The sequence below is a fragment of the Drosophila virilis genome, chromosome 4, assembly GCF_030788295.1.
Source record: "Drosophila virilis strain 15010-1051.87 chromosome 4, Dvir_AGI_RSII-ME, whole genome shotgun sequence".
In the NCBI taxonomy this organism is placed as follows: domain Eukaryota; kingdom Metazoa; phylum Arthropoda; class Insecta; order Diptera; family Drosophilidae; genus Drosophila; species Drosophila virilis.
Genome location: NC_091546.1, coordinates 9,128,566 through 9,152,334, shown reverse-complemented (window position 1 = coordinate 9,152,334; position 23,769 = coordinate 9,128,566). Strand labels below are relative to the sequence as shown.

The 23,769-nt window shown below is 41.8% G+C and overlaps 4 protein-coding genes and 1 long non-coding RNA gene across 11 annotated transcripts; 3 read left to right on the top strand and 2 right to left on the bottom strand.

Annotated features, from left to right (window-relative positions):
• The first annotated feature begins 108 nt into the window (after positions 1 to 108).
• AspRS-m (aspartyl-tRNA synthetase, mitochondrial) lies at positions 109 to 5,589 on the top strand. 3 transcript variants are annotated; one of them, XM_002052326.4, is made up of 8 exons: positions 109 to 223; positions 542 to 689; positions 748 to 937; positions 1,332 to 1,829; positions 1,893 to 2,071; positions 2,506 to 2,595; positions 2,662 to 4,122; positions 4,191 to 5,589. In XM_002052326.4, the coding sequence occupies exons 3-8, from the start codon at positions 751 to 753 to the stop codon at positions 5,172 to 5,174; spliced, it is 3,399 nt and encodes a 1,132-aa protein (XP_002052362.1). In that variant the 5' UTR covers positions 109 to 223; positions 542 to 689; positions 748 to 750; the 3' UTR covers positions 5,175 to 5,589. The 3 variants fall into 3 exon arrangements, with proteins under 3 accessions (XP_002052362.1, XP_015028429.1, XP_015028430.1); XM_015172943.3 differs by having other exon boundaries at positions 119 to 300; XM_015172944.3 differs by lacking the exons at positions 109 to 223; positions 542 to 689; positions 748 to 937 and adding an exon at positions 1,026 to 1,167.
• A 95-nt stretch (positions 5,590 to 5,684) lies between these two features.
• On the bottom strand, positions 5,685 to 8,794 carry LOC6629160 (phospholipase A1 member A). 4 transcript variants are annotated; one of them, XM_070209401.1, is made up of 5 exons: positions 8,733 to 8,794; positions 8,027 to 8,195; positions 7,612 to 7,980; positions 6,739 to 7,173; positions 5,685 to 6,676 (listed from the first exon to the last, which is right to left on the bottom strand). In XM_070209401.1, the coding sequence occupies exons 2-5, from the start codon at positions 8,064 to 8,066 to the stop codon at positions 6,081 to 6,083; spliced, it is 1,440 nt and encodes a 479-aa protein (XP_070065502.1). In that variant the 5' UTR covers positions 8,067 to 8,195; positions 8,733 to 8,794; the 3' UTR covers positions 5,685 to 6,080. The 4 variants fall into 4 exon arrangements, with proteins under 4 accessions (XP_070065502.1, XP_070065503.1, XP_070065501.1 ...); XM_070209402.1 differs by lacking the exon at positions 8,733 to 8,794 and adding an exon at positions 8,564 to 8,685; XM_070209400.1 differs by lacking the exon at positions 8,733 to 8,794 and having other exon boundaries at positions 8,027 to 8,700.
• A 2,875-nt stretch (positions 8,795 to 11,669) lies between these two features.
• LOC26530984 (uncharacterized) lies at positions 11,670 to 14,578 on the top strand. The gene is made up of 4 exons (XR_001450173.3): positions 11,670 to 12,408; positions 12,487 to 12,673; positions 12,879 to 13,407; positions 13,472 to 14,578. It is a non-coding gene; the product is annotated as an uncharacterized lncRNA (long non-coding RNA).
• Rhau (RHAU helicase) lies at positions 14,531 to 22,847 on the bottom strand. Of its 2 annotated transcripts, none has more exons than XM_032438165.2 (6): positions 20,980 to 22,847; positions 20,529 to 20,921; positions 20,229 to 20,342; positions 19,890 to 20,162; positions 19,699 to 19,827; positions 14,531 to 14,771 (listed from the first exon to the last, which is right to left on the bottom strand). In XM_032438165.2, the coding sequence occupies exons 1-6, from the start codon at positions 22,779 to 22,781 to the stop codon at positions 14,693 to 14,695; spliced, it is 2,790 nt and encodes a 929-aa protein (XP_032294056.1). In that variant the 5' UTR covers positions 22,782 to 22,847; the 3' UTR covers positions 14,531 to 14,692. The 2 variants fall into 2 exon arrangements, with proteins under 2 accessions (XP_032294056.1, XP_002052365.1); XM_002052329.4 differs by lacking the exon at positions 14,531 to 14,771 and adding an exon at positions 17,314 to 18,918 and having other exon boundaries at positions 20,980 to 22,846.
• On the top strand, positions 16,713 to 18,838 carry Ns4 (Nucleostemin 4). The gene is made up of 4 exons (XM_002052328.4): positions 16,713 to 16,846; positions 16,903 to 17,237; positions 17,293 to 18,493; positions 18,547 to 18,838. Exons 1-4 carry the CDS (start codon positions 16,768 to 16,770, stop codon positions 18,660 to 18,662), a joined length of 1,731 nt encoding a protein of 576 aa, XP_002052364.1. The 5' UTR covers positions 16,713 to 16,767; the 3' UTR covers positions 18,663 to 18,838.
• Positions 22,848 to 23,769: the final 922 nt, after the last annotated feature.

Here is a 23,769-nt window from a genome sequence, read left to right as displayed (position 1 = left end):
TTTGACTAGATCACATTTGGCGGTGCACAACAGCACTTACATATTTGCGATAGTTCATCACTACCATGTTTGGACATATCGATGTATAGACAACACTATCGATAAGTGCCTGCTCTACTTAGTGGTAACAACTTTTCTCTCCTCCACCAGAGCCAAGCCAAAACATATTCTACTTTTTCTCATAAGAAAAGCAATTTACTTGTAGTGTAATCTACAATTTAAGGTGCGCGTGTTAAACTTGTTAAGTGCATTTAATTTGTTACTAAAAATTAAGAATATAATAACCGTTACGTTGTTAAGGTAAGCGCGAATAGCAATTGCAAATTGGTCAATAGCTCGTCGGCGTTTTCGCGACGCCCGGCACAGACACAAACATGCATATATGTATGTACATGACATACGTACACGCACACATAGGTTATCTTCAAATGTGTGTGTGGTTCTCGTGCTTTGAAAAGAAAATTTATATCGGCTTGCAAAGGCGCAATCCGCGTGAGTGAAAATCAAAGCTGCTTTAAATTAAAATGCTATTCGTTTACAGAAACGTTTGGCGTTGTCAGCAGCCCCGACTACTCCAACTCTGCAAACAATCAGCGGTCTACGTTAGTGCAAAACCAGCGCAACATCAAACTAACTTGAATTACACCACCAGCAGCGACGACCCGGCAGAGGCACCGATTTTTAGTCACGTAAGTGCGGTGCATAGCTAGCTTGGCATCAAAGCTCATGTTTTTTTTCTTACAACAGATCATGAGTGGTCGGTATCGCGGTGGTGGCGGTGGCGGTGGCGGTGGCGGAGGAGGAGGTGGCCGCTATGGCGGAGGGGGTGGAGGCTATGGCGGCGGATACAACGATTTTGATAACTATCGTGGCGGTGGAGGCTGCGGAGGAGGCGGTTACAACGACAATTTCGGCCCTGGTCCGAATCCCTTCAATAGTAAGTAATTTATTTCATTGAAATATTATGAATTTCAACAGCCTGCTCAGTTGACAAAAATTTCAACAACAATATTGTCATCGTATCAAACTATCAAGGTTTCTTTGAAAAAGCTGTCATTGCTTAAATAAATGAGAAAAGGTTTGTCAGACAGTTTTAAGAGTCTATAGCAAACAGTTGAACAAAATTTGTTTTCTGGTTAACTTTAAAAATGCATAGATTCTCAAAAGGTTTGTATAGCCTTTCAGAGGCCTTTTTTATTATAACCTTGTATAATTTAGTTATAAAATGTGCAGTGCAAGGAAGATAAATCCTTTCATCAAGTATTATATGTAATAGTCTATCTTTTTGAAACTATCTTCAATTAAATTGCTTCTTCTTTTGATTTTTTAAGTGGGACCCAACATCTCAGGCAACGATCTGATGCATCTGATGAGCGCCATGGCCAGTAATTTTAGCATGAATTCGCAGCCCCCACAGCCTATGCGCCAGAGCTGTGGAGAGCTTCGCAATCATCACTGTGGTATGTTTGTTGAGCTGTCCGGGCGCCTGTTTAAAAAGCGTGTAAACCGTTTTGCTGAGTTACGCGATCGTAATGGTGGCGCCTGTCAGCTGGTCGTGTTGGAAGACAAGCATCCTCGTGTGGCCCGTCGCATGAACAATATGCCCGAGAACACAACTCTGACCATTGTGGGCCAAGTAATGAGAAGGCCCCACAACTCATGCAACCAGACAATGCCCACCGGCGAAATTGAGGTGGAAGTACAGGACATACTCAGCATACATTTTCCGGCCAGCGGCACGAAACGTGCTGGCGACAAGCGCACCTACAGCACCATGGCCCAGCAGCAGAGCAGCCTGGGCATCACCAGCACGGAGTACAAAATTGCCAGTGAGTAGCGATGATACGTACATATAACACGTAAAAGATGACTATAATTCGTGTTTCTTGCAGAGAATGAGAATATCTTAAAGTACTTTGAGAATCGCGATCTCACTTGTAATGATTTGCGACGCGATGATGTCGGTAAAACAGTCACCTTGGTGGGCTGGATACCCTCGACCAAAAACAACAAGTTCTTGCAGCTGAAGGATGGCTACGGTCAGACTCAGCTCATGATCGAAGATCAATCTGTGAGTAAATATATTATATAGCTAAATCATTTGATATAAGATTGTATTAGTCGATTTACTAAACATTATTTAGGAAAAAAATGTATGCATTAATGTTAAACCGAAACAGAAAGGTTTCAAGTGCACCATGTTATAATTTTTCATTGAAATTGTTTGCAAAAAATTAGTATAATTGGAGGTATTGTTCTGGGATTTTGTATATATTCACATTTATACGCAATATTCCTGCGATTAAAATTTACATTTTGCATATTGTTGCAATTTTATGGAAGTGAATCTTACCTTGGGGGATCTACCCGAGCGTCAATATCTGAGAGCCTCTTGAGAATTTTAAGGAAGTTCCAGTCATTTAAAAACAATATTAAAAAAGTCCTCCTTTTGATATAAGTTTGCTCTTTGAGACATTTGCTAATAGACATTTTTTTATATTACAGCTAATGGACACATTTTTGTCTACACCAGAACAAACAGTGCTGCAAATCGTCGGCAAAGTGCTGGGCCGGCCAAAGGCAAACATAAACTTGGTAGGTGGATGGGTTAATTTAGCCACTCCGAAAGCGCCTGATTTCTGATCTTCTTTGTTTCGCTAGAAATACGACACTGGCGAAGTGGAAGTCAGTGTTACCAATGTGAAGGTGTTAAATCCCGACGACCCCTATGAGGGTCCTATCAAGGTTAAAGAGAAACTGCAAAAGATGTCAATTGATGATCTCGATGCCGATGAGGCTGCTGCTGTTTCAGCGAATTCTAGCAGCGCCAATAATGGCGAGGGCGATGTTCATGGCAGCGAATCGGCTGCTCCTGGCGCAGTTCAGACAACTGCCGAACAACAGCGTGTAAAGGTGGCGGACACCAACAAATTTGCAGATCGCACCCACAACTGTGGCGAATTGACATCCAATGAAATTAACGAAAAGGTTGTAATATGTGGCTGGCTGGAGTTTCAGCGCATGAACAAATTCTTCATACTGCGTGATGCCTACGGCCAGACGCAAGTGCTCATCCTGGCCAGGACAAAGGGCCTGGAAGAGTATGCCGACTCTGGCGTGCCCATTGAATCGATTGTGCGCGTGGAAGGCACCGTCATACCACGGCCAGCAGCCACCATAAATCCAAAAATGACCACAGGCCATGTTGAAATCGAGGCCGATAAAGTCGACGTACTCAATGCGGCCAAGAAGAATCTCCCCTTCGAGATACGCAAATTTAATCGCGCCGGCGAACGTTTGCGCCTCACGCATCGTTATTTGGACTTGCGCTTTAACGACATGCAGCATAATTTGCGTTTGCGCTCGGCGGTTATTATGCGCATGCGCGAATATTTGATTAACTATTTGGGCTTTGTGGAGGTGGAGACGCCAACGCTGTTTCGTCGCACGCCCGGCGGTGCCCAAGAGTTTGTGGTGCCCACACGCAAGGCGGGCCATTTCTATTCACTCGTTCAGAGTCCACAGCAGTTCAAGCAGATGCTAATGTCCGGTGGCATCGATCGCTATTTTCAGGTGGCCAGATGCTATCGCGATGAGGCCACACGCCCGGATCGTCAGCCGGAGTTTACACAGCTAGACATTGAATTGTCGTTCACCAGCCGCGATGATATAATGCAACTGATTGAGGAGACGCTGCGCTATTCGTGGCCCAAGCATTTGCCCAAGCTTCAGACGCCATTCCGGCGCATCACTTATGAGGAGGCCTTGGAGAAATATGGCACCGATAAGCCGGACACACGGTTTGGTTTTCTGCTTAATAACGTCTCGGACATCGTCGAGAAGAGCGAAAATTTCAAGGGAAAATACGAGGACTTTGGCGCCTATGCCATTGTAGTACGTGCCAGTGAGGCCTTTTGGAATGGTGCCGCCCGCAAGCATTACGAAAGCCTGAGCAAAGTCTTCTCCGGCACGCTATTTGTGCGCAAATTTAACTTTGCCAATGACGTGCTGGATAGACTCACTAAATTACTGGGAACTGAGGTGGCAACCGAGATTATTGAGAAATTTGATTTGGAAGAGAACGATTTGCTCTTCCTGTGCATTGGACCCAAAGTGGAGACGGTTAGTAAAGCGAAACAATTTGTGTTATCTTGATGCCAACTTAAGCTTCGTTTTTGTATTATCCACAGCGCAATTTACTGGGTCGCATTCGGCTGGATTATCATGAGTTTCTCGTGGAGAATGTAAAGACCAAGAAAACCAACGACTATCGTTTTCTGTGGGTTGTCGATTTTCCACTATTTGAGCGGAACACTGCCACAAATCAGCTGGAGAGTGTGCATCATCCGTTCACGGCGCCGCTAGTTGAGGATTTGGATAAGTTTGCAACCAGTTGCGACAATCTTGAAACGATTCGTTCCGAAGCATATGATCTTGTGCTAAATGGACAGGAGGTGGGCGGTGGATCCATGCGCATACACGATCGCGATATGCAGCAGTTCATATTGGAGCAAGTGCTAAAGATTCCCCATGATCATTTGTCGCATTTGTTGAGCGCCCTGGAATCTGGCTGCCCCCCTCATGGTGGCATCGCCTTGGGCCTGGATCGTCTCATAGCTATACTGTGCCGTGCGCGTTCCATACGCGATGTGATAGCATTCCCCAAGTCATTAAACGGACGGGATCCACTCTCTAATGCACCAGTGCCCATTTCAGAGGAAGAGATGAAACTCTACCACATCAGCGTGCAACAGGCTGAAGCGGAGGAGGACGGTGCTAGCACCAATGATACAGCACATGCTCAGGAGGATGATGATCCAGACGCAGTGCGCGCACCACCATCGCCCATGTCAGGCACCAGTGACACAGAGCAAGCCAGCATGGATGTCGATGTCAAGAGCGAGCCTGTCGAAGAAGTGCCTGCAACAGAAGCAATAAATATCGACGACGATAAACTTGAGACTGCGGCGCAAGCTCCACAACTCTCGCCAACAGGCATAAAAGAAGAGCAAGCCAAAACGGCCACAGAGGAAACACCAACACCAACCCCTACACCAACCCCAACACCAACCCCAACACCAAAACCAACAGCAGGTGCAGCAGCAGCGGCGCCGGCTTCAACAGCCACGACGCCATTGACGCGTACTAAACGCGTAATCAAAAAAAAAGTGTAGGACGCCTCATTTCGCAAGACGAGCAACAGCGGAGATAAAGATACGACTTAACATTTTATCCATAAGCTCAAATAACACATGTAGCGGCATGTTCAGGATGCCGACTAGAAAGTCAACAAACAACCAAGATGTCACCGCTCCAATGCCTAAAGTCAGTCAAACAAATGCAGTGTGGCGCCAGAGGGCGGATCCTATTAAATTGTATTGTAAATGCCATTGGGAGCGCAGTTTTGTGCTCTCTGGTTTAATTGCCCATCTATCCTTGCAACCCCCGGATGCTCTTCGCGCGCCCGCCCACCAACATTCGTAAGTCCATTTTTAATTATATGGCGATTTATTACAATTTACAACATAATTATGTACGAACTGCTATTGTATTGCGATTTGTTAAAAAAAAATACAATAACTCCATTAATATGGTGTGCGGATTTACTCGTATTACATACTCGTAGGGGCACTCGGTCCAGAACCGGGCCAAAATGTTAAACTAATGAATTATACTAATTAGCTTGTGACATAGGTTTGGTTGTAGCCAAAGTTATTTTCTATTAATCATAAGGAAAACCTTAAACTAGATTTGTTTGATTAGAACAGCAGAGCATATTTTTAAAAAAGTATTTTTTCTATTTGAAAATATTGCAAAACTTGCACACTGCACTGCCGATATATTACAAACAAAAAAAAAAAATAAAAAAATTATGGAATTTGATATAATATGTAAATTGTGTGGCTTGTTAACAGTTTTGTTTCCAAAGGGAAAATATCAAGTCTTTTTGAGAGTTTAGGGAATATAAGCCTAAACCGCCTAAGTAGATAGTAACCTGTCGAATATTGTTAAAATAATATAATAATGTATAATAATATATGGCTTACTGGCAAGGGAGGATAGCTAAGTATAGATAAAATCTAGTGCACCTTTGGAATGCTGAATATAGTGTTGTCTATGTGACCATATGTAAGATTGCGCCTGTAGATCCACCAGTCGATTGGCTTATTCAATTGACGATCATCCATGTCTGCAGATTCCGTCGAATATTGTTCCTGCTCCTCGACGGAGTCGTCGCTTTCGCTGTCCTTGTGCGGCGTAGGACTGTAGCTGGTCCAATTCTCATAGGGATCCTGGGCATAGGGCGCCGATGGCAGATTGTTAAAATTTGTGGCCAGCTTGCCAAACTGATCGATGTGCTGTAGCAAAGGATCAACGCTCTGGGCAGGTATCTTGAGTGTCAGCGCGGGTGTGTGCGGATGTTTCACGCCAAGCGTGGGCAAATCCGTCCACTTGCCCAGCGCATAGGGTGAGGTATCGTTGGTGTCTATCAAAAACATGCCACGCGTGTTGTGGCGTATGTTGTCACCGGCCTCCAGCAGATAATTTGTGGGCGGACACATGCCCAACAAATAGGGGATGTAACCACTGCAGGCCCAGCCCCAGAAGCCCTTGGATGAGCGTATGGACTCCAGGTAATAAGCCATCGCCCGCTGGTGGCTGCAAGCAAATGAATCTGCGAGAGACATTCGTGAATTAATCAATTTCTCTCATCTTATCTTTAGCATTTGCACCCACTCGTCCACTGCGGTCCCGTGCAGCCAGGCTGTGAAATGCCACCGTTCATGTAGAAATCAGCATGGCCGCAGCGCTCCAGCTTGCCCTGGACCAGCGCATTTGTGTGTATGACATCGACGAAGTCGGCATCGCTGGGATCCAGCTTGTCGTCGGGACCGGCGGTAATAAAAAGCGGCATCGCCGGATCCAGGCCAGTGATGCGGGGCAGCTTAAAGGATTTCAACTGGCGCGCTATATAGTTGGGCACCTGGGCGCCCAGCGAGAAACCAATTATGTGTATATCCGTGTTGCCTGCCTCCACCAGACGCTCTACCAGCTGCGCAGCACAGGCTCCCGCTTGCCGTGTGTTGTGCACGGCGCTTATATAGCAAGGCCCGGGCGCCAGCACGCTCCAGTCCACATAGATTATGTTGTGCTCCGATTTCGCCAGGTATTCTAAAGAGAATTTCATGTATATTAATAATTGTAAACTTTTCATAGTTTGTTTGATAACATTATAGAGGGAGTCTTGCTATGGTCAGCTTGGGATAGGTATCTTAACTTCATTTGTTCGTACCGTTCATTTAGACGGACAGGCGGATACACTACGGACGGACCGACATTCGGACCTAGCTGATCGGGGTGCCTGTTACATACAATTGCCCAAAACCAATATACTCTTTTTAAGATAACAGCCCTACTGTCAAAAAAGGGCTAGATTTGTGACATGGTCCGATTTCAAACTATATCCAACGTTTATTTCTTTCTTATACTTTTGCTGTCCAGAACTATTTTTAAATTTTTAAAGAGCTTGAAATCATCTTCAGTTTTTGTTTTGGTTCTAGGAAGTTTACCACTCAATTAGAATTAGAATTATTCCCATTATTTACTCACCATTTCGCATTTCTTGCAGCGGGTTGAGAAACATGTCGGAATTGTAGCCATGTATAAGTATCTTGGTTGGATGTTGTGGATTAAAGTAGGAGTCGGTGAGATTCGACTGTTCTGACGTCTCACCAATGTGCAGACTTTGACGATCCATGACATTGTAACGCGTGTAAATATAATACTTAACATCCGGATCGGGACAACTGCGTCCTATGGCCCATTTACAGGGTCCAACGGTAATATCCCGATTGCTGAAGGGCTTCGATGTCACCGGAGCTGCAGTTGTTTGTTCCTTAAGATTATCCAAATGTGGCGCGGATTGGGTTATAAAATCAAAGACAGACGCGCCACGGCAGCTGCAGACTATGCCAAGAGCTGGTCTTATTTTAGGATTGCTTTTTAAGATTGAGCAGTCACTTACCCAAAAGCAGGTAAGCCACCGCCAGCAGTCTGTGACTCATCTCGAAGTTTTGCTTTTAAATGCAATTGCAATTAACGTATTTAAATTACAGCGGCACAAGCTGTGCATTGTCCGGAAATGTTGGAGAAACTGAATGCCGGCCCTCAAGCCGATGACCATTTTGGCCAATCTGCAGTAAGTAGTAAGCGATCGAGTGTGTGTCTGTTTTTATTATAAAGTGAGAGTTGCCAAAGAAACCAGTATGAGTGCCCTTTTGCAGGTTTGAACGACTGCGAGATGCCCCAGGCCCAGACACGAGCTGCCGTTACAAGCTTTCGCATTAAATATTTGGCTAAATTCATGTAAGTAGACTTCCTGCTAAGAAGGCGAAGAAGACGGCGACTTAAACAGACCTGCCCTATAGAGCTGGCACGGAGACCCTCAACAAACTAATTTAGCCCTAAAATGTAACTGATCTAAGGGCACGGCACGGTCAGTTTAGCTCGTCTTTCTTCCTTCCACCTGTTACATACATTGTCATAAGCACAGTATACCCACTTTTATTCATGTTCGATGGGTTTCAGGTGTAAAAAGTGAAAACGTTGAGAATAGGAGGATTAGCTAATCGTGCATTAAACCGCAGAGAGACCAACGCGAAGACCTCAGCGTTAAGTTGATCTGCACGCACACACACACGCACAACACACACACACACACACACACACACCTGTAGGTACGCGTACGTGTTTGTTGTTTCAATTTTTACGCGATGAATGAAAACTTTGTTCACGGGCACGTCGCAAAAGGGAACGATCGGGTAATGTCTCTTGTCTTTGACTTTTATAGCGTTACAACCTTTCAAGTGTGGAGCTTCAGCTCTGTTGACTGAGTCCACATACCAGATAATATTGTATTCTTTCCCGACCCATGCCAACAACAGAGCCCAATAAGACATTTAAATTTGGGTTTGTTTTAATTAACCTAGTTGGTTCGGCATAAGCCATTTGCAACATTTTTTATGGGATTCGTAATTGCATGTTGATTTATTCAGATTGCTCTCAGGTACACGAAAGAGAGATGTCCACGTAAGAGACTTCTGTTATATCGCCTTAACCGTTTGGACCCATTCTGTCAAACATTCGATTTTAGAATTCCAGTCGATCCTACGGATCCTTACGAGTCCGAAATCGGGTCGAGATAATCTAAAAAATTATCATATAAGGTAGACTTCACAAACGAATCATTTTTTGGCCAATTCATAGTAGAAATTATGCGTCTGCAATTTGGGAGTAAAATTCGTTTTTGTTTAATCCAATTCTTAAGAAATCAGCTATTAAATAAGCTAAATAAAATATGCTTAAATACCCTTTCAGACTCCCCCGGGTCGGCAGCTCCTTATAAAAACAAGTTCACACTGCGGTCGAACTAACAGAGTGTTAAATTGTGAGTGAGTCAAGCGGACGAAAAAACCGGCGCCCAGAAAGTAAGCAAGCGATCGAAAGACGAGTGAGAACGATGCGCCACATTACTTAGCATGCACACACCCACACAAACACGTGTATGCGCAGAGATGAGCCAAGGCCAGAGATAAGCAGCCACCTGTTCGTGTGTGTGTTCGCTGTCATTTTGCTCACGCGCTCACGATTCAATTTGGTGCTGATCGCTGATTGGTCCACACATTATCTGCCGGCCGTGATGTACTCGCCGAGTCGATTGAGTGCTCTTTTTTCTGAGCGCCGTTTTTATGGATCAGCTCAACTTTATTCTATGTTAGTGTGACTCTATAAGTCGATATGGCATGTTGTTCTGCTGCGGGCGAAGGTCTTTTAAGCCTGTTATCTTTTTGTTATACCTTTTTTTTGGAAGTGATGTATAAGTAAAGCTGTTTTAAACCAATTATAAGGGAATATTCTCAAGTAAGTGCCATACTTATCTCTAATGGTATAACTTTTCGGATTTTTACGAGTCGAAAGGATTAATAGCCATTAGAGAAAGTGTTTGCTAAAGTTTGACAAAATTTGAAGAAGTTCATCGATTTCAAGAATGTTAAAGTGCTTATTTTATTGCAATTTTCTCTTCACTTCGCAAAAAAATTACTGAAAGCGCGATAAATAAGAAGATAACGCACAAGCAAACATAGACACAAACACACATATTCGACGATTCTCTCTGCATGCATACACATGTTTGGGTGTGTGTTTTCGCAATTCATATCTACTTATGCTTGCTTGTGCGTTATCTGTTTTCTGTGCGCCGACTCAGGCTAATATTGTCCGTTATGGGGATTATCAACTGACGTAAAAAAAATCGCCTTCTGCTGATCGAGCAGATAGAGCAAATTGGTTTCTAAATGCTTGTCGGTTCTGAAATCAAAATTTGTTAATGCTCTGTCGATTTTGAAGTCTCTCACGAACCTTAAAAGGTATATCCAACCGAAGTCTGACTTAATTTAACCAATATTAAAAGCTAACAAAATAAAAATTAATTTTTTCTTTTTAATCTTGCAGCTAAATTTGCCAAGGACAAGAAGACGTTCAATAACATTGGTACCTGCCATGGATATATGTACCTTAAATAAAATCGAATCGATGAAACTTGTTGCCAATCTGCGTCGATTCTCAACTCAACATTTTGTAAAATTCTGTCGATTTTAAAGGTCTTACGAAACCTCAAAGGTATGTATTTCCATAGTCGGACGTAACCAAACCGATGTATTTTATTTTACAAAAACTAATATATTTTATATTTTTCAGCCCACCCTGCCAACGTTTATGGACAACAAATAATCAACAAATAATTAGATCGGCGGAAATATCTCTCTTTAAAATAATAAATAAAATACTTCATATAAGTATACAATATCAGACGACATTTACCCGTTAAAAAACGTGCGATTTGTGTCGATTTGGGTCAAAATGCCAATTGATAGTACGGATCCTCAGGAGTCTAAAAATGGTACATTTATACAGATATGAATGCCAATTCATAATAGTAATTATGCGTTTAATAATTCGGAGTAAAACTCTACTTTTTTATTTAATTCCATTCTTTTAATATTTTATTTTAAATATGCTAAATAAAATATACGTAATATCCTTTCAGATTCCCCCGGGTCAGCAGCTCCTTATAAAAACAAGTTCATGTTGAATACTGCGGTCCAACTAACAGAGTGTTAAATTGTGAGTGAGTCGAGCGGACGAAAAAACCGGCGCCCAGAAAATAAGCAAGCGATCAAAAGACGAGTGAGAACGATGCGCCTCATTACTTAGCATGCACACACCCACACAAACACGTGTATGCGCAGAGATGAGCCAAGGCCAGAGATAAGCAGCCACCTGTTCGTGTGTGTGTTCGCTGTCATTTTGCTCACGCGCTCACGATACAAATTGGTGCTGATCGCTGATTGGTCCACACATTAGCTGCTGGTAGTGATGTACTCGCCTAGTCGATTGAGTGTTCTTTTTTCTGAGCGCCGTTTTTATGGATCAGCTCAACTTTATTCTATGTTAGTGTGACTCTATAAGTCGATATGGCATGTTGTTCTGCTGCGGGCGAAGGTCTTTTAGGCCTGTTATCTTTTTGTTATACCTTTTTTTGGATGTGATGCATAAGTAAAGTGCAATTATAAGTGCAAATTCTCAAGTAAGTGCCATCCTTATCTCTAATGGTATAACTAATAAGCATTAATAGCCATAAAAGAAATCGTACAAAAGCTTAATCAAAATTTGAAGAACTCCATCGATTCCAAGAATGTTAAAGTGTTTGTTTTATTGTAATTTTCTCGACACTTTGCCAAATATTAGTGTCAGCGCGATAAATAAGAAGGCAATGCACAAGCAATCATAGACACATACATGTGTATGTATGTACATATTCGACGATTCTCTCTGTATGCATACACATGTTTGGGTGTCTGTTTTCGCAATTCATATCTACTTATGCTTGCTTGTGCGTTATCTGTTTTCTGTTTTCTGTGCGCCAACTCTGGCTTATATCGTCCGTAATGGGGATTATTAACTGACATGTAAAAAAAATCGCCTTCTGCAGGTCGAGCAGATAGGGCAATTTGGTTGCTTAATTCTTGTCGGTTCTCAAATCAAAATTTGTTAGTGCTCCGTTTATTTTAAAGTCTCTTACGAACCCCAAAAGGTATATCCAACCTAAGTCGGACTTCATTAACCGATATTAACAAATTAAAAATTAATTTTTTCTTTTTAATTTTGCAACTGAATTTGCCATGGACAAGAAGACGTTCAATAACATTGGTAGCTACCATGGATAAATGTACCTTAAATAAAATCGAATTTAAATTTTGACCAAAATGGCTAAGGTAACATGAACCTTGTTGCCAAACTGCGTCGTTTCTCACCTGAACATTTTAAAGGACTTACGAATCCTTTAAGGTAACTATTTTCATTATCGGACGTAACTAAACCGATGCATTTTTGCTAACAAAAACTAATTTATTTTATATATTTCAGCTTAACCTGTCAACGTTTATGGACAACATATAATCAACAAATAAGATCTGCGGAAATATGTCTCTTTGACATAATAAATATAGTATTTCATATAAATATATAATATCAGACGACATTTACCAGAGATAAAACGTGCTTTGTGTCGATTTGCCAATTGATAGTACGGATCCTCAGGAGTCTAAAAATGGTACATTTATACAGATATTCCAAAAAAAATCTTAAACGCGGTAGACTTTCCAAACGAATCGATTTTTGGCCAACTTGAATGCCAATTCATAATAGTAATTATGCGCTTAATAATTCGGAGTAAAACTCTACTTTTTTGTTTAATTCCATTCTTTTAATATTTTATTTTAAATATGCTAAATAAAATATACGTAATATCCTTTCAGATTCCCCCGGGTCAGCAGCTCCTAATAAAACATATTCATATTGAATAATGCAGTCCAACTAACAGAGTGTTAAATTGTGAGTGAGTCGAGCGGACGAAAAAACCGGCGCCCAGAAAATAAGCAAGCGATCGAAAGACGAGTGAGAACGATGCGCCTCATTACTTAGCATGCACACACCCACACAAACACGTGTATGCGCAGAGATGAGCCAAGGCCAGAGATAAGCAGCCACCTGTTCGTGTGTGTGTTCGCTGTCATTTTGCTCACGCGCTCACGATACAATTTGGTGCTGATCGCTGATTGGTCCACACATTAGCGGCCGGCCGTGATGTACTCGCCTAGTCGATTGAGTGTTCTTTTTTCTGAGCGCCGTTTTTATGGATCAGCTCAACTTAACATATGTTTGGGTGTGTGTTTTCGCAATTCATATCTATGCTTGCTTGTGCGTTATCTACCTTTGAACGGCGATTACTCCAGTTTGTGGATTACTTGCTCAGTTTTCTGTTCTCCGACTTACGAATCTTTAATGGTATGTACGTAGCTAAACTGATGTATTTTCGTTTACAAAAACTGATATATTTTATATATTTCAGCCTAACCGGCCAACGTTCATGGACAGCGTATAATCAACAAATAATAAGATCGGTGGAAATATATCTCTTTAAAATAATAAACGTTATATTTCCGCGCGGAAATATGTCGGATTTGGAACGTCGGAGCTGCGCGAGATATGAAATAATTAATTTTATATGCTATAGCCAACTTTGCCACGCTCATGGACAACATTTCATCAGAAAATGATCGCTTTTCATGGTACCTAGTTGACCTGTATATCCTTTTTAATTTCATATCATGGATATAGTCCTAGCGAACCTAAAGGACAACGTTCTTGCAAAATGCGTAGGAACTAGGTCCAAAATATGTATGCTTTTCTTTAACAGCCGTCCCCAGCAACAGCAACAGTTTCTAGTTGACTAGCATATCCTTGGTAATACCATACCATGGATATAGTCCTAGCGAACCTAAAGGATCAGATCCCTGCAAAATGTGCATTGAAATGGTCCAAAAACATGTATGCTTTTTCTTTCAGGAGCCCTTTTACATTAGCTGCAGCTGCAGCTGTTGCTTAACAGCCGGCTTACAGCACTCTCGCAGCTTAACAGAGCTCATTTAAATTGAGTTACATTTTTGCCCCTTAATGCTATGCAATGAAAATTTTTATTCAAAGAACTCGTCGACCTTCTGGGCATTTCTGTTCGCCTGGTACTTGAGTGGAATTTTAGTGCAATTTTGGGACCCAGCCGGTGACGAGGGCGCCCCGTGAGGGTATGCAATGGATTTCTTCGGTCGCAAAAATATTTCTTATCGACCTTCTGCGCATTTCTGTTCGCCTGGTACTTTTAGGAAATTTTAGTAAAAATTTGGGACCCAGCCGGTAACGAGGGCGCCCCGTGAGGGTATGCAACGAAATTTTTCGGTCGCAAAAATATTTTTTGTCGACCTTCTGGGCATTTCTGTTCGCCTGGTATTTTGGCAGATTTTAAGAAAAATCTCGGCAGCCAGCGGTTGCCAACAAACGCCTCTCTCTCACGGGTGTGCAATAGGCTTCTAAAGACCGTTAATTTTTGAATTTGTAAATAAAAAAACAGGAATTTCTCTCTGTATTTGAATCAATGGATTTATTTACGCTTTAATTTACAAAATTGTTCATTTTATATGCTAATTTTCTTAATTATTTCACTTAAAATTATGTAAAACGAGTATAAATTAAATTTGATGCTTATATGAGCTAAAAATATCAATATTTGGCTTAATTAAAGTCCGATCCTGGAAATATTTGCTTTGTCAGTCGTGAAGGTCCTTAGAGCTCCGTGTAGTCCTTGATTTGGCAGTCTGAAATGAAAAAAAACACATTTAAATTAAACATATACATAATTTAATATATGCGGAAAATAGGCCATAACTCGGGCATGTCCTTGCAGATTCTCAAAGGACATGGTGCGTTAGGATCGTATAGACCCCCTGCATCGATCTGCATCATAAAAATATGGGGTCATCTAAGAATCATATGACTCGAAATTGGACTTGTAAAATTTCCGTCCCGGAGCGCACGAAAATGGCCCGAAATCACAAAAACTTTAATATCTTCAAAACTACAAGGACGTTCTTTATGAAATTTGGCCAGGTGGTAGTCCTGGTCAATACAATTATTTTGACATATGACTCACCAGGATACGCAAGGATATGCTTGAGTTATGGCTTATTTACTTCAAACAAAATCGTCCTTAAAACTTTTTTGTCTGAAGGATTTTCGTCCTTTGGGCTGTAAATTCTTCAATGGGAAGGTGGGGGCTATCTACTGACCAAAGGACATCCCGTTAGTCCTTCAAATGGCAAAGTTGGCCTGAAAATTTTCGATTTTGCGACTAACCCCCTAGGATAAATTTCGATAAAATTTTTTGTTGAATTCTGGAAATCCTTGAATGCCAATCGATAGTCCTGATCGCCACGAGCTCAAAAAGGTATATCCTTCCGATATCCTTAAGGATTTGGCTGAGTTATGGCTAATTAAAAAATGTCCTTTTTAGAAAATAAGCCATATTTCGGAAACGACAAGGACGATTTTGTTGTCCTTTGGACAGTTTAAGATCCTTGTTCATACGATTTGTTTGACACAGGACTTTTCAGGATCCGTAAGGATACGGCCGAGTTATGGCCTTGTTAATTTTCGAACGAATTGTTATCATATCTTGGCCATTTAAAGGACTTTCGTCCTTTTCATTATATATACTGAATTGGGAGGATAAGGACTTACGTTTGGCAAATGGACATCATGACTGCCAAGGAAACGGCCGATCTACAGCCTCTTATCTCTACAGACAAAAATCTGTTTTCCTCAGCTCCTTCAAGGATTATCGTCCTTTTTACTACCCATTCTAGGTTGAGAGGACAAGTACTACATGTTGTCCAAAGGACAACAGCATGGTCCTTAAAACACATGCCTTGGAAACCATAAGGACGATTTTCATATCATTAGTGTGTAACTTTTATAGTCCTTGTCAATACAAGGTGCTTGACAAAGGACTCGAGATATTCGAAAAAAATGGTCAAAAAACTTTCGATTTTCGAACAGAACCCAATTTTCACAACAAACGTGATGTAACCCTATACTTTTTGTTGTCGATTTGGGTCAAAATATAGATTTTAATTATTAAAAATACTGATCTTTACGAGTCCAAATGGTATAAAACTCCAAAATCTGACATTATTTGGCCGAGATATTCCAAAATCATAAAAAAAAGGTTGACTTTCGAGCGAATGGTTTTTGTTTAACAACTTTTTTTTCCCATAAGTTCATTACCTTCGTTTGAAAAGCTTTGATAATTAGTTTGATGCAAATATGACAAAACTGAATATGTGTTTCAGAGACAAATTGGCTTACCGTCCGGTCGGCTTCAAACTCATTTCCTTATATCTTTTAGTGTGACCTTAATTCCTACTAAGTTCGTGTGAACAGCTGATCGACGCCGTCTGAATTAGTTTCAGGAATACCATTAATATCCGAAATACAAATCAGCTGTTCAATTATTACTGCAACTGCGGCCAAAATTCAACTGCAACCGCTAATGCTTAATTTCTGAATTGCCATAAAATAAACTATTACGAGGATTACGAGGCGATAGATTGCATCTAATGGCAAATAAATACAGCAATCAAGTGAACAAGTTTTTAGTATTCAAAACGAGAATAGAAAAAAAGTTTTAAATTAAAATTATTGTGATTTTTGCGTCAATCGGCGCATTTTTGCGTTAAAACGCCTCGTTTCTGCGTCAACAACGAATGCAAAAAAGAACAGCATAATTGGCAAATTGAAAAAATTAACTTAAAGATGCCGCAACAACGTCGAAAACTACCTTTTAGCGGCAAAAAGAAGAAAGATCAATTGCTACAAAAGCGTAGCACAAAAGGTACAATAAGTAATAATATTGGCATTAGCGAAACTCTAAAAGAACAATGTGCACAGGTCAGCCCAGCAATTTGCGGCGCAGCAATCAAGAATCATACGAGGACAGCGATGCGCCGGAGACGACCGTGGATCGCAAACTCATGGAGCAGCCGCTAACGCGTGCTGGGCGAAACAAGAATGTCAACCGTTACAATCTCCAATTCGTTCAAGAGAGCAAAAAGGAGATCGAGCTAATGAAGGAGGAGGGATTCAAACCGCTAGATGTGCTGACCGACGCACAAAGGGAGATTGATGCACGCTATTTTGAGAATTATGATTTTCCTGTGCGACCACCTTGGACATTTGACCAGAGCAAGGAGCTATTGGATCGAAACGAAAATCGGTATTTTAAGGTATGTCGATTGTTTAGCTGGAAACACATGTGAATCTGATGGTTTACCCTTTCAGGAGTATGTTGACGAGCTGCTGCAAAAAAAGCAGCACAGGAATAGCAAAGAAATTTCCCTCTTTGAGCTAAATTTGGAGACTTGGCGTCAGCTTTGGCGCGTGCTTGAGTTCTCCGACATTTTGCTAATTATTGTGGATGTTCGGTATGCGTCACTCATGTTTCCACCATCCCTTTACGACTATATTATTCACACGCTGAAGAAGCATGCGATTGTTGTCTTTAACAAAGTGGATCTAGTTGCACCCGAGGCTGTCGTCGCATGGCGACACTATTTCAATGAGCACTACCCGGAGCTGCCCATTGTGCTGTTTGCATCGTATGCGGTGCGCAGCCAGAAAGGTACTCAGCGTGGTCGCTATCAGCGTGCTCATCGTCAGAGCATGGAGGGTGTCTATAATATCTTTCGCGAGTGCCAACGTTACGTTCAAAGCGACGTAGATCTGACAGCATGGGAACAAAAAATTCGTGACGATATGCGCATTGAGCAAGTGGATGTTGACGATGCCACGAGCAAAACTCAAGTGGAAGGGGAGCTAAAAATCAGCAATATTATCGACACCACGCCCCATCAGCACGTGAAATACAACAGCGGTATTTTAACCGTTGGATGCATTGGCTTTCCCAACGTTGGAAAGTCATCGCTTATTAACGCCATCAAAGGACGTAAAGTTGTCAGCGTTAGCCGTACTCCCGGCCACACCAAACATTTCCAAACCATATTCTTGTTGCCGAATGTGCGCCTTTGCGACTGTCCAGGTGTTGTATTTCCCTCTTGCACGCCAAAGAGCTTGCAAGTTCTGCTTGGCAGTTTCCCTATCGCACAGCTGCAAGTGCCTTATCGTTCGCTCAAGTTGCTGGCTGAGCACATGAATCTGCCGCAACTTCTTCGCGTGCATCTGCCCGAGGACTATGACGAGTGGTCGGCTGTGGCGCTGGCGGATGCCTGGGCGTATAAACGGGGTTTTCTCACCGCCAAGGCAGCACGCCCAGACCGTTATCGTGCCGCCAATCATATCTTGCGCATGTGTCTGGCTGGACAGCAGCAATTGGTGCTTCAGTTTTACCCACCCGGCTTTCATGACCAACAGGAAAGCTGGCGGCAGCATCCCGACTTCGCTGAGGTTAACAAATATCAACAGGTATATGCCGAAGAGCCAGATAGCGAGACTAATGAGGACACATCTTCCATCTGCTCGGACAGTAAGTAGACCAAAACCTCACAAACCCAATTATGTTAACAGTTTTTGTTGCAGCCGACGATAGTGATGACGAGGACAGCTCTAACGACGAAACAAACGCGGATGAGGATGAATGCGATGACTCGCAAGCGCGGTCAATTAACGCATTTAAGCTTCTAGAGGGTGATTGAGTTAGCTGCTGACAGCTAATACTCCTTGTCATCCTTAATTTATATACTTTTTGATATACATTAAAATGTACACATATATTTTGGTATCAATTTGAACTGAACTACTTCGATTTGTGAATGTTTAACATAAATTTAATCGATAACATAATAAACCCATAAAATATGGCCAAACTAAATGTCGTCGATCTCATCCGCGGACATCAAATCGTAGTCTTCGCCTATCTTATCATCAATTGAGAGAAGAAGCTCAATGGCTCTGTAAAAAATAGAGTCGTAATCATATAGCATAAAGAAAAGTATAGCTCAGTGACACTTCCAAAAACGAATTAAAGGATATCAAAAGCTACGAGCGACAGATTGAGAGATTGACAGGCGGGCTAGAACCATGAAAGATTACAAAAAGTGATAATGGGAATCCTAGGAAATTATGAGGCCCACGCCAAGCTGTCGGCTTTCTTTTACACAGTTGGACATATCCCGCATATACGCACGCAGTTGATGCTGCGTCTACGCTCTTTAGGTGTCCATTGATCTGAATGAAATTTGTAGGGTGCAAACATGACCGAAGAATTTACCAATAAACGGATAATGCATAAAAAAGTGAAATGTTCTGGATACTGTGCAGGAGTTTAAATCATGTTGTATCCTAAATATGCTAAAAAAAAAGAAAACAGGATTCCGAAATAGATGTCTATTAATTGCTTGAAAACGGCTTCAGCTCTCGATAATTTGGAACAACGGGTACCAGGAAAATCTACGATCAATATTTCTATTCCTGCTCTTATTGTTTCCGTGGTCGAAGCGTTTATTAATACGGACGGACAAACAGATAGTCGCAGATGACAGATACTTTCTTCTGACATTTGCCCAAAACTATTATATCTTTTAAGCCCATTTTCAATTTAGGACTATTCAAAAAATTACAACAAAAAGACTGGAATGCTGGTTTCAATAAAATAAAAAATTTCCGTATGTGCTAAGGCTTTAACTTTTTGCGCCCGATAAAAGAGAGAGCTTGTTTTAAAATAAGACCCACCTGATAAGTTTATAAGCATCACTGTTCTCCTTAATGGGCGCTGGGTACAAAGCCTTCTCAAGCAATAAGAGTTCCAAACTTGTGCGTAAATCGATAACTACAGCAGCTGTTTCCGGATTGCACTTAAAACTAGAAAAGAGGACAAGAAGAATTACTTTAATACAATTATTTGTAAAATGTTGCCAGCTTACTAATAGGTTTTAGCCACAGATATATAATGTGTACTGTCTATAACGCCAGACTCGACGCCATCGCCAAAAATGATTAGTGCCATTGGGAAAACCATGGTTGCGTCGAGAAGAAACAGATCTGTCGACTTTTGCCGCTGGAAGTAAACGAAATAGTTGGAATCAAATCCACTCTTCCCGCTGTTTACCGATGAGGGATGAAAGTTAACGCGACGCCCATCGTCTGTGAACATCTTGTGTATGGCGCGAACACGATTTTTGATTTGACGTGAAGTGCTGTCCAAAAAAAAATTAAAACAAAATTATTGTTAAGGAGAAAGGAATTGAATGTCAGGAGCTTACCACAAATGTGCCATGTTTGGATAGAGGCCGCCTCCGATAATGGCACGCAGCAGCGGAATCTTCTCTGAATTCATGTTAGATGATTCGTCCATACAATTGGTTGAAGTAAGAAACCTGTAAGCAATAAGACATTGATTTTTAATATTAATTAATATTATCATATTAATTTGTTTAAGTATGCAAAGACTCTAATGGAGCCGGAAACGTGCATTTTTTTGCTAAATAAAGTTATGAATACAAAGCAAAACGTAAAGCAAGATCTTTAGTTTATATTAATGATTATTCGAACAAAAGGTGTACTTAGAGTTGTAGAGAAGCTCGGAAAATTGCTGCTTCATGCGTTCCAGCTGCTGAAGGGTCATCTTGCTGAGAAAGTTATTATAGCAAAAGTCGCGGTCCCGATGCGCTTGCCGGCTTTCGCGGTAGCCGCAAATGGTATAATGTAGCATTATATGATCGCTGCGCATATTTTGGGATAGCCTGCGTTTGGCCTCGTCGACCCGCTGCTCCTTGTCCATGGGCGTGTAGAAGGGGCTCTTGTAGGAGAGAGCAGCCGCAACTGAGGTAATGGGATCCAGACAACGAAATAGCGCTGATATCAAAATCATTTTACCCATTTGGGGATCGATGGGCATCCTGGCCAGGTGCATGCCCAGCGGCGTCAGCTGGCCATGATTATCAAGTGCTTCAATCCTAAGTAGATTAATTGCGATTTACCAATTCGAAGAAAATATATATGACCCCAACTTACCGGTTCAGTAAGTTAATAGCAGTGCTCACGGCCTTCTGGGCGGGTGCATCAATCATTGTTGGAAAAAAAGCGTAGGGATCATCGATGTGCAGCAGCTTGAGACTGAGTATGATGGATTCCAGCTTGCTGCGTAATATCTCCGGTGTCGGCACCTCCGACATAAGAGCTTCACGTGCACGACTGAACAGATTGTAGCAGATGCCAGGCTGTACGCGACCTGCGCGTCCCTTGCGCTGCTGTGTATTTGCATGTGTGACCCAACACTCCTCTAGAGATTGTATGTTCGTCTCAATGTCATAGCTGCTGACCTTTGTGCGGCCAGTGTTGATCACATAAACAACATCATCGATAGTTACCGAAGTCTCGGCAATGATGGTGGATATGATGACCTTCCGTTTTCCACTGGGTGCTCGTCTGAATACCGACTGCTGCTCCACCGAGGGCAGCATTGAATGCAGTGGATAGACTAATAGATGATCGCGCCAGCGCTGACCCAAGGCTAAGCGAGGATTTAACAGTGTGTTGTGCAATTCCGATATTTGAGAATATCCCGGTACAAAAACCAATATGGCACCTTCTGACTTCATTGTGCATATATAATAAATGAGATTCGCAATAAAGTCAATGTCCGCGCAACCCTCGGAGCATGGCAGTCGCAGCTGCTCCAGAACTTTGCTGTCGTACCTGTCACGCACCCTTCTTATATATGGCTCGATCATGGGTCTATGATCAGACTGATCGCTCCGGGGACGGGCACGTTTATTCTTTCGAGTGTCAAACTGATATTTTGTCAATGCGAGTACATCCTCAAGATAGAGCATCTCAACGGGATGCATGACTCCTTCAATGCGAAACATTGGGCATGTATTGAAATAATTGCAGAAGTCCTGTTCCCGCACCGTCGCACTCATCAATATGACTTTCAACGCGGGCCGATGTGGCAAAATAATCTTGAGCAATGCCATCAGGAGATCCGTCTCAACGCTACGCTCATGAATCTCGTCCAGGAGAAGAACACTGACGTTATGCAGCAACGGATCGCCCTGCAGCTGCTGTAAAAGGATGCCTGTAGTGCAGTAGGTTATCGAGGCACGTTCACGTGGCTTGCAACTCTCCAGGCGAATCTGGTAGCCCACGGAGTGACCCAGCGCTTCGGCACGCTCATAGCTAACTCGCTCCGCCACAGTTATGGCCGAGATGCGACGAGGCTGCGTGCACACAATGCGGCAGCCAGAACCCATTCCTTTTGAAATGCTATCGTCCAGCAGTAGCTGCGGCACCTGCGTTGTCTTGCCGCAGCCGGTGCTACCCACAATTAATAAAACTTGATTTTTTTCCACAGCCTTGATAATTTCAGCAGCATGGCTCATTGTGGGCAGTTTCATGCGCTCCTTGTAGCGTTCTTGAAAGTCTGCACGTTGAAAGCGTTCCCGTTGCAGCTCTTCAAGTTGGGCATCTAGCGAGCTGTTCCGCAGCTGTAAGTCTTGGTTCTGCTTTTTGGTCTCTTCAATGAATGCATCAAAGTTTACGCTTAGCAAATGGCGAAACTGATCTTGGAACTTGGCATCCAGCTGTTCCTGCCCAGTTTCGCGTGCAGCCTTAAGCTGTTCCATGTATTCCTTGACACGCGTAAGAACACCCGGCGGCACGCTGACATCGCAGCCAATTTTAATCTTGTTCTCATTTTTGGCTTCCTTTTTACGTTCCCGCGCCAGGTTTTTATAGTACAAGCCAATCTCCTTTCCGGTTAGTCCTGGCGGGCGACCATCGCGACGTGATTGCGATCTTCCCCCCCTCTGCATTATTTTTATAAACAATAAATAGTTTGACTATAATTAACTAACACGCTGAGCAAACAAGAAATTTTATTCGATAACTATTTTGCACCCCTGAAACTTTAATTAGTGGTACTCCCTCAATACTTTTCTAAATGCCACATTTCCATTGCTATCGGGCATAAAGAACTTATAAACTAAAAATACTAAGATATATTTTTCAATAAAAGAAAGCATTTATCTAGACTGATTAAGCCTTAGTAGCTTTAAAAAAAAAAATAGTATATAGTATAATAAATAGTAAGGTAATCGCATTGAGTAATTCGAGCTTTTTCGTATTGATGTTAGAAAAATGTTAAATTTTAACTGAAAGGGCCGCGAATATTAACTTTAAATTTAAATTGTAAGTTGTATTAATCGCTCAGATTTTGATGTCTTAAGTTAGCAAAATCTCGCAAGGAGCTCCATTTCTGGTTAATTGTAGCAACTCGAGCTCGTGAGGCGTTCTGCTAATCGTATTTGATCAATTAATTTCATGTTCACCTTCTTTGTGGTTTATTTTGTACGATATTTATATTGCAGCCTTTATTTTTAAGCAATGATACTCTTAAGTGCGCAATAGGAAATCGTAAAAGTCCTTTATCTTTGAATTTCCAATCTGAATCTAAACGAGAGAAGATGCAATGAGAAATTATTAAGGAATAGCAACAAAAAAAAAATCATTGTCACACTTGAACACTTTTGAACTATGCATAAATTAAACTAATTGCAACAATAAACTTAAAATTTTATTGCGATATTTAGCTAAAACTAGAACGCAGTGTATAATTACAAATGTAGGCTGCCGAGCATTTTCGACTGTTTTTTTTTTTTCATTCAATATTGTGACATATTTTTAGCATCTAAATGTTACCCAAGTAACCCAATAAATATTGTTTTGTAGAACTTATGCCTTTTAAATATGAATATATATATATATATATAGAGGGAAGTAACAAAGTTTCTCTATTCACAT

What these genes read in the sequence shown, in the direction of transcription:
- AspRS-m (XM_002052326.4), top strand. Translation starts at nt 751, where the DNA reads ATGAGTGGTCGGTATCGCGGTGGTGGCGGTGGCGGTGGCGGTGGCGGA. An exon ending in TGGTCCGAATCCCTTCAATA is followed by an intron (nt 938 to 1,331) that starts GTAAGTAATTTA and finishes TGATTTTTTAAG; the next exon opens with TGGGACCCAACATCTCAGGC. An exon ending in TCATGATCGAAGATCAATCT is followed by an intron (nt 2,072 to 2,505) that starts GTGAGTAAATAT and finishes TTTATATTACAG; the next exon opens with CTAATGGACACATTTTTGTC.
- LOC6629160 (XM_070209401.1), bottom strand. Translation starts at nt 8,066, where the DNA reads ATGAGTCACAGACTGCTGGCGGTGGCTTACCTGCTTTTGG. An exon ending in GGTGGCTTACCTGCTTTTGG is followed by an intron (nt 7,981 to 8,026) that starts GTAAGTGACTGC and finishes AAATAAGACCAG; the next exon opens with CTCTTGGCATAGTCTGCAGC. An exon ending in CACGGGACCGCAGTGGACGA is followed by an intron (nt 6,677 to 6,738) that starts GTGGGTGCAAAT and finishes TGTCTCTCGCAG; the next exon opens with ATTCATTTGCTTGCAGCCAC.
- Ns4 (XM_002052328.4), top strand. Translation starts at nt 16,768, where the DNA reads ATGCCGCAACAACGTCGAAAACTACCTTTTAGCGGCAAAAAGAAGAAA. An exon ending in ACAAAAGCGTAGCACAAAAG is followed by an intron (nt 16,847 to 16,902) that starts GTACAATAAGTA and finishes CAATGTGCACAG; the next exon opens with GTCAGCCCAGCAATTTGCGG. An exon ending in ATCTTCCATCTGCTCGGACA is followed by an intron (nt 18,494 to 18,546) that starts GTAAGTAGACCA and finishes TTTTTGTTGCAG; the next exon opens with CCGACGATAGTGATGACGAG.
- Rhau (XM_002052329.4), bottom strand. Translation starts at nt 22,781, where the DNA reads ATGCAGAGGGGGGGAAGATCGCAATCACGTCGCGATGGTCGCCCGCCA. An exon ending in GAGCTTCTCTACAACTCTAA is followed by an intron (nt 20,343 to 20,528) that starts GTACACCTTTTG and finishes TATTGCTTACAG; the next exon opens with GTTTCTTACTTCAACCAATT. An exon ending in TCTGTGGCTAAAACCTATTA is followed by an intron (nt 19,828 to 19,889) that starts GTAAGCTGGCAA and finishes CCTCTTTTCTAG; the next exon opens with TTTTAAGTGCAATCCGGAAA.